Source organism: Podarcis tiliguerta, assembly GCF_965153285.1.
Source record: "Podarcis tiliguerta genome assembly, chromosome: 12".
Lineage (NCBI taxonomy): Eukaryota > Metazoa > Chordata > Lepidosauria > Squamata > Lacertidae > Podarcis > Podarcis tiliguerta.
The window spans coordinates 27246015-27259136 of NC_139545.1; the positions used below are offsets into that span (position 1 = coordinate 27246015).

At 41.9% G+C, this 13122-nt stretch overlaps 1 protein-coding gene across 5 annotated transcripts in view; it reads right to left on the reverse strand.

Annotated features, from left to right (window-relative positions):
• Positions 1-13122, reverse strand: part of HDAC9 (histone deacetylase 9) — a 423892-nt gene that overhangs the window by 89836 nt on the left and 320934 nt on the right. For all 5 annotated transcript variants that reach the window (XM_083405349.1, XM_083405344.1, XM_083405343.1 and 2 more), the window contains 2 exons: positions 1772-1827; positions 1413-1500 (listed from right to left, as the gene is read on the reverse strand). In XM_083405349.1, the coding sequence (XP_083261475.1) occupies positions 1413-1500; positions 1772-1827 (144 nt within the window). The remainder of the gene's footprint in view (positions 1-1412; positions 1501-1771; positions 1828-13122) is intronic.

A 13122-nucleotide genomic window follows, 5' to 3' on the forward strand; every position in this document is an offset into this window, starting at 1 on the left:
CCGAGGTACCACTGTACTTTACTTAGTCCTGCTGAAGGAGACATCCTAAAGGGAGGCAGACTTGTGGAATTGCTGGGAGTGTTGGTGGCAAGCTTCTTCCTGGATGGTGAGCAATGGCAGGGTTACTGCTGTGGGTGCATTTTGCTGCACTGCTGCTATTCTTGTGGCGCAATATCTGCTGCTGATTTAGCATAGGACTGCAGCCGGTAGAGGCTTCTGAGTAGAACAGGACTCTTCCCATCACTTGCCCAGAAGTGTACAGAACCATCTTCATTGTTTTTCCTGCTTAATTGTGCATTTCATATCACATGATTAAATATATTAGAAAACAATTGTTTTTCATAACTAAACCACAAGCCCTGTTTTCTTTGCACCATCCTCCGCTGGGGCAACATCACAAGGAGATTTAATTATGAGCGCTGATATGAATAAGATTTAAACTATTAATTCCGTAGCTTGGGGGGTGGGGTGGAATCTTTAACGCATTTTGTCTTTAAATCTTTTATCACCTGCAAAAATTAATTAAATGCAGATGTAACAGGTTAGGTTTGGATGCCAGGGTTCATTTCCTGTCTATGCTTTTTCAGACAACTTATTACACCTCCTCCCAAAGTGTAGGCAAAACAAAAATGGTGCTCATAAATCAACCCCTGGCTTTTCCTCCAGGCTATGCATGAAGTTGGTCCTTAAGTAGGAGGCAAAGCTCAATTCATTATTCACAAGCAGAATGGATAGAAAACTTACCCAGTGACAACCGCATTTGAACTAACCATTTGTTTGAAACTGTACTATGCAGCACAAGATTAATCTAAGCCACAAAGGCTGGCTCTTTGTTGTTATTAAATTAGATTTCCTGCATGGAAGGCATCCCGTACTGGCACACGTGATTTGGAACCGGGCGAGGGTGGGCTGGGGAGAGACAAGGCCTCGTTCCTTTGTTTCAATAATGTTCGCCTTGCACAACTAAGCTAAGCTATTGTCAGCTTAAGGAGGGAAGCCAAACTGGTTACCAAACCAAAGCCACGCAATTTAACTATTTCAAATTTATATTCTGCAGGGAAAAGTAAACGTTGGTACTTGTTGGGTCATTTTAACAGTGGAAGTATCAATTCATTTAAGGACCATAAAAGTCACCCTGATCTGCGCCTTCTTCTCATTAAAATTGCAGTTAACACCATTAAAGTGAAACATACATGTTTATGGTTTCAGTCCTGCCATCCTGGATTTAATGAGTTCCCAAATTCAGAGGAAAAACACACACCTTTATTACTCCTAAGTATTAAAGGCAGGAAAGCCTAACATATAAAAGAAAAACACAACCCCCCCTTTTCCCTCCCCCTTTCCATCCACCCCTCCCTGAACCATTTTTATCTGGATCCACCCAAATGATGATGCTTGCCAAGAATACATACCAGATCTACAATCAATATCTTGCCTATATTTAGCTTGTCTCTCAAGTATTTGGCAGTAATTGCAACCGAATTAAAAAAGCAGAACCCCCTGTGGAATAGAGAAGAACAGAAATTTTACAAAGCACATCAGTCAGGAAAACAGTTATAAATAATGTTCAGGGCATGCGTGTGTGTATGTGTGTGTGTTTTTAAAAAAACCCCACTATATGATCTCTAAGACCATAAATCTGCTTCTGTGAGTACCTCGAAAACCTTTTCAGTCATCTGCTAACAATTAGAGCTCCCCAGAGACATGCACAATGCAGGTGATTGCCAGTAACCCTAGCACTCCAAGATGGGCAATATTCCCTGGTACTTACATGGCTGTTGATTCTTCAGCATGATGGCCTGGGGGCCTTACAACAGCAAAACCATTCTGTAAGAACAAGATAGGTTTTCAATTACCAGATTTTAAAAGAAGAAGGGGAGTGATCTCTTCTCTTTTCTGTGGAGCAAAGAGCAGCAAGTAAACAGGTTTGGAATGTATTAAAAGCTACTAAACGCATCCCCACACCAGCACTCATTACCCTTTCATAGAATAAGTGGGGCAAATGCAAAGGATCTCAGCTGAGTGGTTTTTTAAAAATAGGTCATGTGTCAAGGATTCCAAGCTAGCCAGCTAGTTCACCCCAGAAGCTCACAACCAGGGCATGTTAACATACCCTCCAACATATCTCATACCAAGAGAATTTTTCTAAGCAGGGAGCAATAAAACCATGCAAGTCAGTATAAAAATTCAAAACTTTGAGAACAATTCAGTGGTACCTCGTGTTACGTACTGCCCTCCTTACGAATGCTGCCGGTTACGCGCTCCGCTAACCCGGAAGTAGATGCCCCTTGTAGTGACCTTTGCCCCGGGATGAGAGCGGAAGTGGCACTCCAGCGGCGCAGCAAAAGCAGGAGGCGCCATTAGAGAAAGTGTGCCTCATGTTACAAGCGGATTCCGGTTACGAACGGATCTCCGGAACGGATTAAGTAACAAGTAACACGAGGTACCAGTGTAATGCAAAAGCTGGTCATGCTGCAGGGGCAGCCTGGCTCAAGAAGAACATTTTGAGTAAGTGCAAAGGATAAAACAGAGAGAGCTTACTTAACATGCTATTTCTGAACATGGAGCTTCCACTTTGCCTCATGACATGTGACCATTGGATAGACTGATTCTGCAACCTAAAATTCCACATGACTACTATGTGGACGCAGAACTGCAACAGCAGAGGTTGCCCATTCTTTTACATGTCGGGGATGTGTTTGGATTGAGACTGACCCAGCAATCCAAACTCTCTGCTGCTGAACTTCTACTGTTGCTTCCACAGCCTGGCCACTCACGGTAGCTGCAGTAATAGAAGTGGGAGCAGGTAGATCAACCCCAGTCCTTGTGCCAGCTCCAGGCTGGTGCAGAGATCAGGCCCAGATTGAGCCCAATGGCCATCTGCCCCAGTTGTGAAGTCTCAGCATCTCCATTTCCAGCAGATTCTGGGCTGTCTCTGCCCCTTCCTATCCTCAAAAGGCCCCATTTGGGGGAGTTCCACCCATGAGGATACCACCAGTGGTCCTTCTGCCTGTTTAGTGGGCAGAAGGGGGAAGTCTGCAAGGATGGACTGATGCTTGTGCCACTCTGGTAGGGGCAGAGACAGGGGGCTGGTTGAGCTGACAGAAGCCAGCAGAGGAGGGACTTGCTGATTAAATATATGATTTGGAATACAGGGAAGGGAGGTGTGGGGAAGTCGGAGAAATAAGTAAATGCAAGGAATATTATGAAGTTGGAATTGTTTTTATTATTGTTTTTTCGTTTTGATGTTTTTTGTTGTATTTTCTCTGCTTTTCTTGTTCTTTTTTCTTTCTTTTTTGTCTTATTTTTTGTGCAAAAAACTTAATAAAATATTTATTAAAAAAAACAAAACAGAAGCCAGCAGAGGGATACTGCCTAGCATAAATGTGGCTTGGGACTGGATTGCAGCCTAAGTCATACCTGAAATCAATGGGACTTGGACATGGCTGACCTAAGTCCCAATGATTTCAGTGGGCCTACTGCAAGCATGACTAAGCTGTATCCAACTCAATGTGCATTTGTTGCCACATTGGGTGAGCATTAGAGGCATCAGAGGCCTCAGTTGAGCTGCTGTGGGGAGAAATATTTAATATTTAATGATTTAATATTTTCTGCCAACCTCCAAGTGTTGTTCATACCACAAGATAACCCTTTTTTGTTTTTGTGCACCTTTACTCTTAGTTGCGTACAGCTGTTTGCACTGTCTGCTTCTACCCATTGATTCCCTATAGAATAAATATTTTCTCTTTTCCTTGTGTCTAGCTTTGGTTATGCTAGAGTATAAGAGATGTCTTTTGGCAGGGCTGGAAACATTCATTTATGTTCTCCAGTTATGCACTGATCACGGAAGAGGAGAGAAAAATAAGAAACTGCATAGAAAATATGCTCAAATGGGCAGACATAACATGAAAATGGCATACCCATCAACTGCCTCAGAAAAATCGGGACATCCTGTTTTTTCCTTTGAGAGTACAGCAGCCATTTTGGGCACCTTGCTCTCTTATGATTTGGGCTGATATCTCACCCCTCCCTCCAAAACCCCCCCACTTTTTTCAGGTCTGTGATCTTGTGCTGGATTTTGGACCCAGAAGATGGAGTCCCAGATTTGGGTTGTGTCGTGTAGGAGGGTATGAAATGGGGCAAATGTCTTGGTGGCAGAGCCCCAGATATAATGCGAGATTTTGGTCAGCGTTGAGTTTCTTGTGCTAGAAGCAAAATGGTATGATTCAACCATTGTTCAACCCACCAAGGCTATGGAAACATGGAAGCCCTGTGGTTTCACTGATTCCTAGCTGTGCCCATGCAGAAACTGCAGGCAACATTAATGGAAGAAATACATTAAATCAAGATAAGCCATGCGTCGCAAGGGAGCAGCACAAACAACCTGTTATATCCAGAAGGCACATATGACAAGGAGGCTAGAAAAACCACAGAACCATATTGAATTGTGATGTGCTAAAATGTGTTGTCTAATTCAATTTAAAGTCTTCTTTCTCTGAGCAAGAGAACATTTGTCTGCCTTATTCTTGGGGCACTTTACAATTTCAGCAGGTGTGGGGCTGAGTTTACCTTATTGTTGCTATGTAAGCAAGGGGTGTTTGCCTGGGAGCTTCCCCCACCCCACCCTCTGCCCCACTGAACATTTCTCCAGTGCTCTGCAACCTTCCTGACTGACTGCACTTCCTGATCTGGAAAGGCCCCATGATAGGAGTCAACTCATGAAGTATTCCCTCAGGCTTTAATTGAAGCACAGCTACACAGGGAGGCTGCAAAACACAGACCACTGTGAGAGAATTTGTAGACTGAAGGGAAGGGTACAGTGGTACCTTGGGTTAATAACTTAATTCGTTCTGGAGGTCCGTTCTTAACCTGAAACTGTTCTTAACCTGAATCACCACTTTAGCTAATGGGGCTTTCCGCTGCCACTGGAGCACGATTTCTGTTCTCACGATTCCTGAAGCAAAGTTCTTAACCCGAGGTACTATTTCTGGGTTAGCGGAGTCTGTAACCTGAAGCGTCTGTAACCTGAAGCGTCTGTAACCTGAGGTACCACTGTACTTAGCAACACCTTTTGATCACCTGGAAAAGGAAGTTCAGCACATCCAAAGCCCTGCACCCCACCTATGAGAATTTCGCTGAATTTCTCTCTCTCCCTTTTTCAAATGCAATTTCTTTTCATATTAATAAATTAAGAATGGGGGGGGGACCCACAGGAGAAATTTTCCACGTAGCACTACATTTTAAAATAAATAAATAAGGGAAATGTAGATCGCTCAACATACGAACCAATTCAAAACTATTTTAACTCCTTTTCTTTTACATCAAATTGCTTCTAAAACACTGAATTTTCCTTTTTGTGTGACAAGGATGATGAGCCCTCACATCACAACAAAAAAGGGTTGTTGTAGATATGAGAAAAAGGATGATGGAAATTCCATATTTCGGTAGTCTATAAATCTCATCTAGAAGCCTGCCAAAGCTTGCAACTTTATTGGATTTCCTAAGTCAGTTTATAACACACATTCTGGACATTTTATAGGAGGTTTTCATACAGAGCAGCCATCAAAAGTTTTGATTTTCTAGGAATACCTTAAGCTACTGCTTCACTGCAATGCACCACTTACAATGACCCTCCGTTCCCTCCCAGAACACCATGAAGCAAAGACCTATAAATCTTTGCTAAATGATGACTGCCCCCCAAACCCAGGGTAGGTAGCAGATATGCAAACATTCTTTGCTGATAAGGAGCTTACTGTTAACCAACACCTGATTATACATCTCTCAATGAATGAGGATGAATTATTTTTTGTTTCCATGAGACAGTAACTGCAAGTGCAACTCATTTCTCTCTGTGTGTGTTTGACATCATAGCTCCAAACCCAGATGCCAGAGTTCACTCTCTCAGGTTTATACAGATGCAGTGGAAGAGTCAACATTACACAAATGAAAAGAAAGTTTCAGGTTAAGTTATCTTCATTTTCTTTCTCACACTCATAATGAATATGGCAATGACTGAATGTATACACTCTATTATTCATTAAGCTGCATTTTTAAAGTAATGAAACTGGGAAGTGGGGACTGGGGCATTTGGTTTCATGCTGCAGAAACCTTGGGTCTACAGATATTGTTCAACCAGAGCTCCCATCTTCTCTGACCATTAGGCTGGCCCTGTTAGCTGGGGAGATGGAGGTTGCAGTCAATCTACACCAGGGGATTTCACAGCACAGGGTCATAGCTCAGTGGTAAAGTATTTGTTTTGAATGCAGAAGGTCCCAGGTTCAATCCCTGGTGGTTCCAGGTAGGGCTGGGAATATCTCCTGCCTGAAACCTTGGAAAGCCACTGTAGTCAATGCAGACAATACTGAGCTTGATAGATGAATAACCTAACTCAGTATAAGGGAGCTTCCTATTTTCTTAGGCTAGTGAAAACATCCATGAAGCTTCATTAAGATATAGACACAGACGTATAATGATGCTTTTGGAGTTCATAGTATTCTTTCAGGAGGTAACTGAAAATAATAATATAATAATAATAATTTATTATTTATACCCTGCCCATCTAGCTGGGTTTCCCCAGCCACTCTGGGGGACTCCCAACAGAATATTAAAAACATGATAAAACATCAAACATTAAAAACTTCCCTAAACAGGGTTGCCTTCATATGTCTTCTAAAAGTCAGATAGTTGTTTATTTCCTTGACATCTGATGGGAGGGCCTTCCACAGGATGGGTGCCACTACCGAGAAGGCCCTCTGCCTGGTTCCCTGCAACCTCACTTCTTGTAGTGAGAGAAGCACCAGAAGCCCTTGGCGCTGGACCTCAGTGACAGGGCTGGAGGACGGGGGTGCAGATGCTCTTTTATTCTTCTCTGTTTAGGAAGGCTTTGAGATATACTTGATATCTTCAATTTTTGTATGTACAGTGGTGCCCCGCAAGACGAATGCCTCACAAGACGGAAAACCCGCTAGATGAAAGGGTTTTCCGTTTTGGAGGTGCTTCGCAGGACGAATTTCTCTATGGGCTTGCTTCGCAAGACGAAAATGTCTTGCGATTCTTGCGATTTTCCCCCCGCTCCCCACCCCCTTTTTCTAAGGCACTAAGCTGCTAATAGCCTTTTAGCAGCTAATCCCTTAAGCCTTTAATAGCCGCTAATAGCCGCTAAACCGCTAATAGCGCTAATCTGCTAATAGGGTTGCTTCGCAAGACGAAAAAACTGCAAGACGAAGAGATTCGCGGAACGATTCTTTTCGTCTTGCGAGGCACCACTGTATTTATCTATACCATGTATCTGTCACCTAATAACAACAGTTCCCTTGGACGATGTACAAAATAAAAACTAATTAAAAACCATAACTCAAAAAAAAAGCAGCAGGAAATAAGGCTGAAATAAGAAGAAAAACTCACTTTAAAACAGGGTTCAAGGGATTAAAATACTGCAGCAGTGATCAACTAGAACAGAGAGCCAAAAAAGAACAAACTTTTCACAGTTTTTAAAAATAAAAACACATAGTAAAGTTTAAAAGGCCTGGGAAAATAAGACAAGAAGACATTAAGGTAGATGCCAGGTGGGTTATTGTGGGAGAGAAGACATTTTAGTTCCACAACTGAGGACGTCACAGCAGAAAAGGTCCTTTCTCTTGGACAAAATGGCCCTTGTGGTTCCTTCTAGGTCTACAGTTCTATGATTCTCTCAGCCACCCACCACATCTCCGTTGGTGGCGGCACATGGAGAAGGGCTTTAGTATGTAAGGGAAGAACAAATCCTTTAGATATGGTCCCAAGTGACAAAAGTTGGTATAGTCACCCGGAGGAAACCAGCAAAGAAGGGTGGCCAGCAAGGACCACCATGCATCTGGCCTCCCATCAGCCAAACTGCTATTCTTACTGAAAGCAAGAGGAGTAAAGCAGCAGAGATGGTGATGTGGTGAATCAGGTGTAGAAAGAGATGGGAAATACAGGACTGGCCTCATATGTTCACAATGCTCATCAGTCCCACTTAATGCTCTTCGCACCATATTTTGCATCAACTGAACTTTCCAGACTGTTCTTTGTCTGGATTGATTGGCACTCATCCAAGCCATCCTCCTCAGCCAAGCACTGATTTAACACCTCCACCATCTCAGCTGGCTATATGAAAATGAGAAATAGAACTACATGTCATCAGCACACGGGTGGCACTAAATCCCAGGATGACCTCACTCAGTGATTTCATGTAGGAACAGCAGCACAGGGGACAGAATAGAATCCTAGAAGACCCAAAAGTATAAATGCCAGAGCAAAGATACCCCAGGAACAACTGGAAACAGTTCAGCCAGAAGAATGACACTGTTGATGGTACAGAAACCCCATAAGAGGTCCAGAATAATCAATAGAGTCACACTTGCCTTGTCTCTAGCAGGGCAGTAAGGTAGTTTCAGTGCCTAGCTGAAAACAGATCTAGAAAATCAGTTTCACCCATCAACAACCAGAGTTGGTTGACTCTTTCTTAAGCACCTTGCCCAGGAAGGGAATGTTGGTTACAGAACTGGAGTTGTTAAGATATTCCAGATCCAGAGGAGGTGTTTCTCAGGAAACCCAGCCAGCCATCCCATTTCTGCTAAATCACCCATCAAATTATGGGTTGCCTCTTCATCCCACAGAGCGAATGGGAATTTGATAGTGGGAGTTAATACAAAATAACTTTCAGAGTGGTGTGGGTTTTGCTCAGAGTCTGACTCATTGTCATTTGATTGGGGGACAGGAATAGCATTTGTTTTTCTCAAGTTTTCTGTGAGTGCTCCAAGCCATTGTGACTGAAGCAAATGGGCTGGTTACTTGCTTGACTCAACCTATTACAGTTTAGGCTCTCTTGGCCTATGACACGCTATTGTCTGTATTGTGTATGTTAATGTGTGTTAATGGATGGCCAAACCTTGGATCAGAGACCGAGCAGAGCATCTGTCACTCCTGCAATATGTCATCCACAGAAGTATGTAGAATTTCAGGAGACCCGTTCTTCATTCAACCCTAGTTTTTACATTACATTTCCTCCCTTTGGCTGTTTTCCAAAGGAGATCTTAGGCTATCTCAAGATCATCGTAATAGTTTTTGTGGTGGACGGGGTGGGCTATAGTATGACCCTGGTACTAAATTACTTTGAGGGCATGATATTTCTCCCCACAGCAAATGACTAATCAATCTTAAGCACTTATGCCAGACTGAGCTAATCAGCAGTTCTCCATTTCTCCCAAAAATCCTCACACGTCTGTGGCTACTAGTTCTTCACAACATTGTCCCATATTAGCAGGAGGGAATGTGAATTCATTTATTTGGGCAATACTAAATACCAGACAGTGATCTCAGAACAGTGGGTGAAGGTCAGACAGAAACGTAAAAATATACTCCAGAGATAGACAGTCTAACATGGAGCGATATGTTGAAAATGTAGCCAACACACATAAATTCAAAGCATTTTTACACAGACGCTTGTTTATACTAGGATACAGACACCATTATACGTCAACAGAAGGTTAAACTGACTGACAGAAATGCACATTAGAGGAGAGATTCATGTCTTTGTCATTATAAGCCTGATTTTTGTGTGTTTTAAACTTCAGGATATGATGGAGTAGAAATGCATCAAACTTGGTCTAAAGTCTAGAAATGCTTAAAACAGGAATGACAAATCAGCAGTATATCAAAGTCTGAGTGGGGAAGAATCACTCTTTCATCTCATATCACTGGCCTATTGGAAAGGACAATGAAAGCCCAGTCTCCTCATTTATAAAGTATCACTCAGTTACGTGCTAAATATGTGGCATATTGTTTATTTTCCAAACAGAATGAATCCCATACACCATCTTCGTTTTCCTCACTGGAATGCAGTTCAGGAATTTTCAGATAATGAAAATAGAAGCCTTCAGAACACACTTCGGGGGCCTGATAGAAGCCATGATTGGTTTCTTGCAATCACTTTGGCCAACTAGTGAAGTTGAAAAAAATAATGCTGGGAACCATATTGGATCACCAAGGAAACCAAGGAGAGGAAAGAAGCAATTGGCTCAAGCTGCAAGTCAGCTTTAGGTTGAATACCAGGACATGTCTTCTAATCACAGTTAGTCAAGGAAACAAACTGACTATCAGTGACAGTTTTAAAGAAGAATCTGGTGCAAATTGATGTAAGACTAGAGAAATCTATTACTTTAGTGAGCTGGCCCAGATAATCCCACTACTATGTTTATATTATTTTAAGTGTAAGCTTGTTAGCCTGTGCTAGTTATTGAGCATCAATGACCATACTGATTCGTTTAAGTGCCTTAACTTTTTAGTCACACAGTCGTTATTCTTTGTCTCTTATTATACAGATTCTCAATTTGGCATTCCTTGTTGGCATTGTTATGCATGTGGGAGAGATACTCTGAAAACCCCCCAATGAACCTGAAACAAAACAGTCATCTCAGAGAAGTACAATCATGAACTGGATTATTTTATGTTAACGAAGCAATAACATTATTACGCAAAAATTTCCCTGTGCAAATCAGCTGGTGTCCCAGTTAAACATTGTCGGAAATAGCACAGAAATGGTTTGGCAAGTCTTTCCACCTCACAGAGTTTATGATACGTGCTTTACAGACTGACAAGGAAGAGTGATTCACAGCATCTTAAAAACACCATCTGCCAGGTTTAAGATAAGATTCAGAGACATGGAAAATTTGTGGTCTGTGGTCCCTAGATTTTCAGCCGGCAACGCCTCAGCCCAGAGCTGCCTGTCTCTGTCATCCAGACTTTATCTTTAATGTGATGTTCCGTTGATTCCTCTGTGGCAAGGGAAAGTCACATACCTCTGCCCCTGGCCCTTATTCTGTAGCAATTCTCAGTTCTTTCCCCCCACAATGGCTAAACCAAAATGGGCTGTTCTCATCCCTTTCTCAAATATATTTTACCATGTGAAAACAAGAAAACATGAAAGGAATTCTGCCCCATATCCTGTCTCGCATGGAGGCAGGTAGCCACACCAGCCCTCTGTAAGGCACCACAGTGGAGAAGAGCTGATGACACTGAAATAAACAAGTGGGGGGGGGGCTAGAAAGGGCAAAGGTCAGTTTCATCCAATGTTTGGGACCAGGGTGACATCACCTGTCCAAGGTAAGCAGGGGAAGTGGAAATTCCTAGCCATCATCTTGGTAGATAGCATGTCCAAACTGAAAAGGTGGATTTTGACTTGACCAGTTGAGTGTACATCCCACTTTATTTATTTACAAATAAAGTTGTGGCTCATAGTTAATCCCAATTATTGTATCTATGTGTTCTGGGACTGGAGTTAGGGCAATTGTTTTCAGTCAATTGTATTGACTGAATAAGAAAAAACACACATTTTTGCCCCATATTCTGGAAGCCTTTAAGGCTGATGGATATTTTGAGACCTCTGCCCTGTGTATTTGACTTTTATGGCAAAGGCCTTGGGTAACATCAAACATATAAACTTATTTGAAATAGCAATTTTATGTTTCCTTCATGTTACCCAGAAATAGCAAACAGGCAGCAGCGTAATAGTGACTGGATACAGCAAAAATCGTTCTGATACTGATCAGTCTTGACATATCAAAAGGAACCATCCCAGGAAAGCCTACAGTTTTAGTTTCCAAGGATATTCATTTCAAACTATTTTAATTCTGTTAAATGATCCCTGACTACCAAGAGGCCAATTCCATACACTCCATCTGAAGAGGGGTTTCAAGGGACTTGTGCTTGTTTTGCTTCAGTGCAAATGGATGTGCAAGATAATGTCAGAATGCATCATCCTGAGATGGATTACCCCTCCCCCACCAACCTATTCCAGTGGTTTTGCTCTTAGCTAGTTGAATTTTAGAAGAACATTTTGAAATTTACAGGAAAACGTATTTCAATTAAACATATTTTTAAATTATCTTTTTTAGTTCTGTTTTGTTTTACTTTTTGTGTAAAAAATCCAATATATATATATTTTTTAAAAAACAAAAACATATTTTTAAATTAAAGGGGTGGTGCTGAGCAGTTTTTTTGTGTGTGATGGTACTCACCAGTACGGAGTACAACCATCCCTTTTTGGGATGCTGGTGGCAGCCATTTTGTTTTGGCAGCCACAACACTTTTATCAAGATATGAGTACCGGTGGTACAAAAATGTTAGAAGCAATCAAAATGTGACAAATAGCAAGCAAGCTTTTCAAGTTCTTCAGAATTCTTCATCAGGCTAGATATTAAGCAAGAGAGAGAGAGAGAGAGAGAGTTGGCAGTCTGATAAAATCTACTGTAGACTTAGTATCTAAAGGAATAGTTCAGCCTTAATGCCAAGAGATCTATATGGATGTTAGGTGATCAAGAGAACATGCAAGTCACCAGATCTGGTGGAAATAGCTACTCCAAAACTCACTGGAATTGGCTATTCATTTGATAGATCCTATTACATATATATCCTGCAGTTCATGACACCACATTTAGTGGTGCGAATTTCTACAGCAACATGTCTTTCTCATGAGCACCGCCACTGAAAATTTTCAATATTTAACTTTGATTCTGCTAATTCAGAGCACTGCCTTGACATTTCTGGCATCATGGCCTAAATCCTTCGTGCTTTTGGTTAATCCACCATGCAGTCAGTCACATGATAAACAATGAGGTTTTGAATACTTTCGGGCTTCTCAACTACAAGAGTTGAGCATTATAATATGGGCCTTAGTGAGCAACCTGGTAGGGCACTGCTGCTTACCTGCCCTCTGGTTGGTTGTATCACTGCTGCTTACTTGGAGGTTTGCTCCTGCTGCATTTATAGCAAAGTCTCAACCCATTTATGCCAAATCACCTCTTGTGAGCAGTATGAATGATGCGCTTCAAAGAGATATAGTTTTAAGATACAGGTATAGTGGAGCTATCATTCTTAAGCACTAAAGCCCCCAAACTGCCATGTGATCTTGATACATGAGATATGCAAGCACATTAAAGCACACCAATCAATCTGCCAAATCCCAATGCAAGCCCAGAGAAAATTCACTTTTAAGGTTCCAAATGGCTGAAATTCAGGGTGGGGGGCAGGTGAGTTAATGGAGTGCTAAAGCTCTCCAGGAGAAGGGAATCTGACTATCTCCTTTAGGTTTCATGTCTTAGA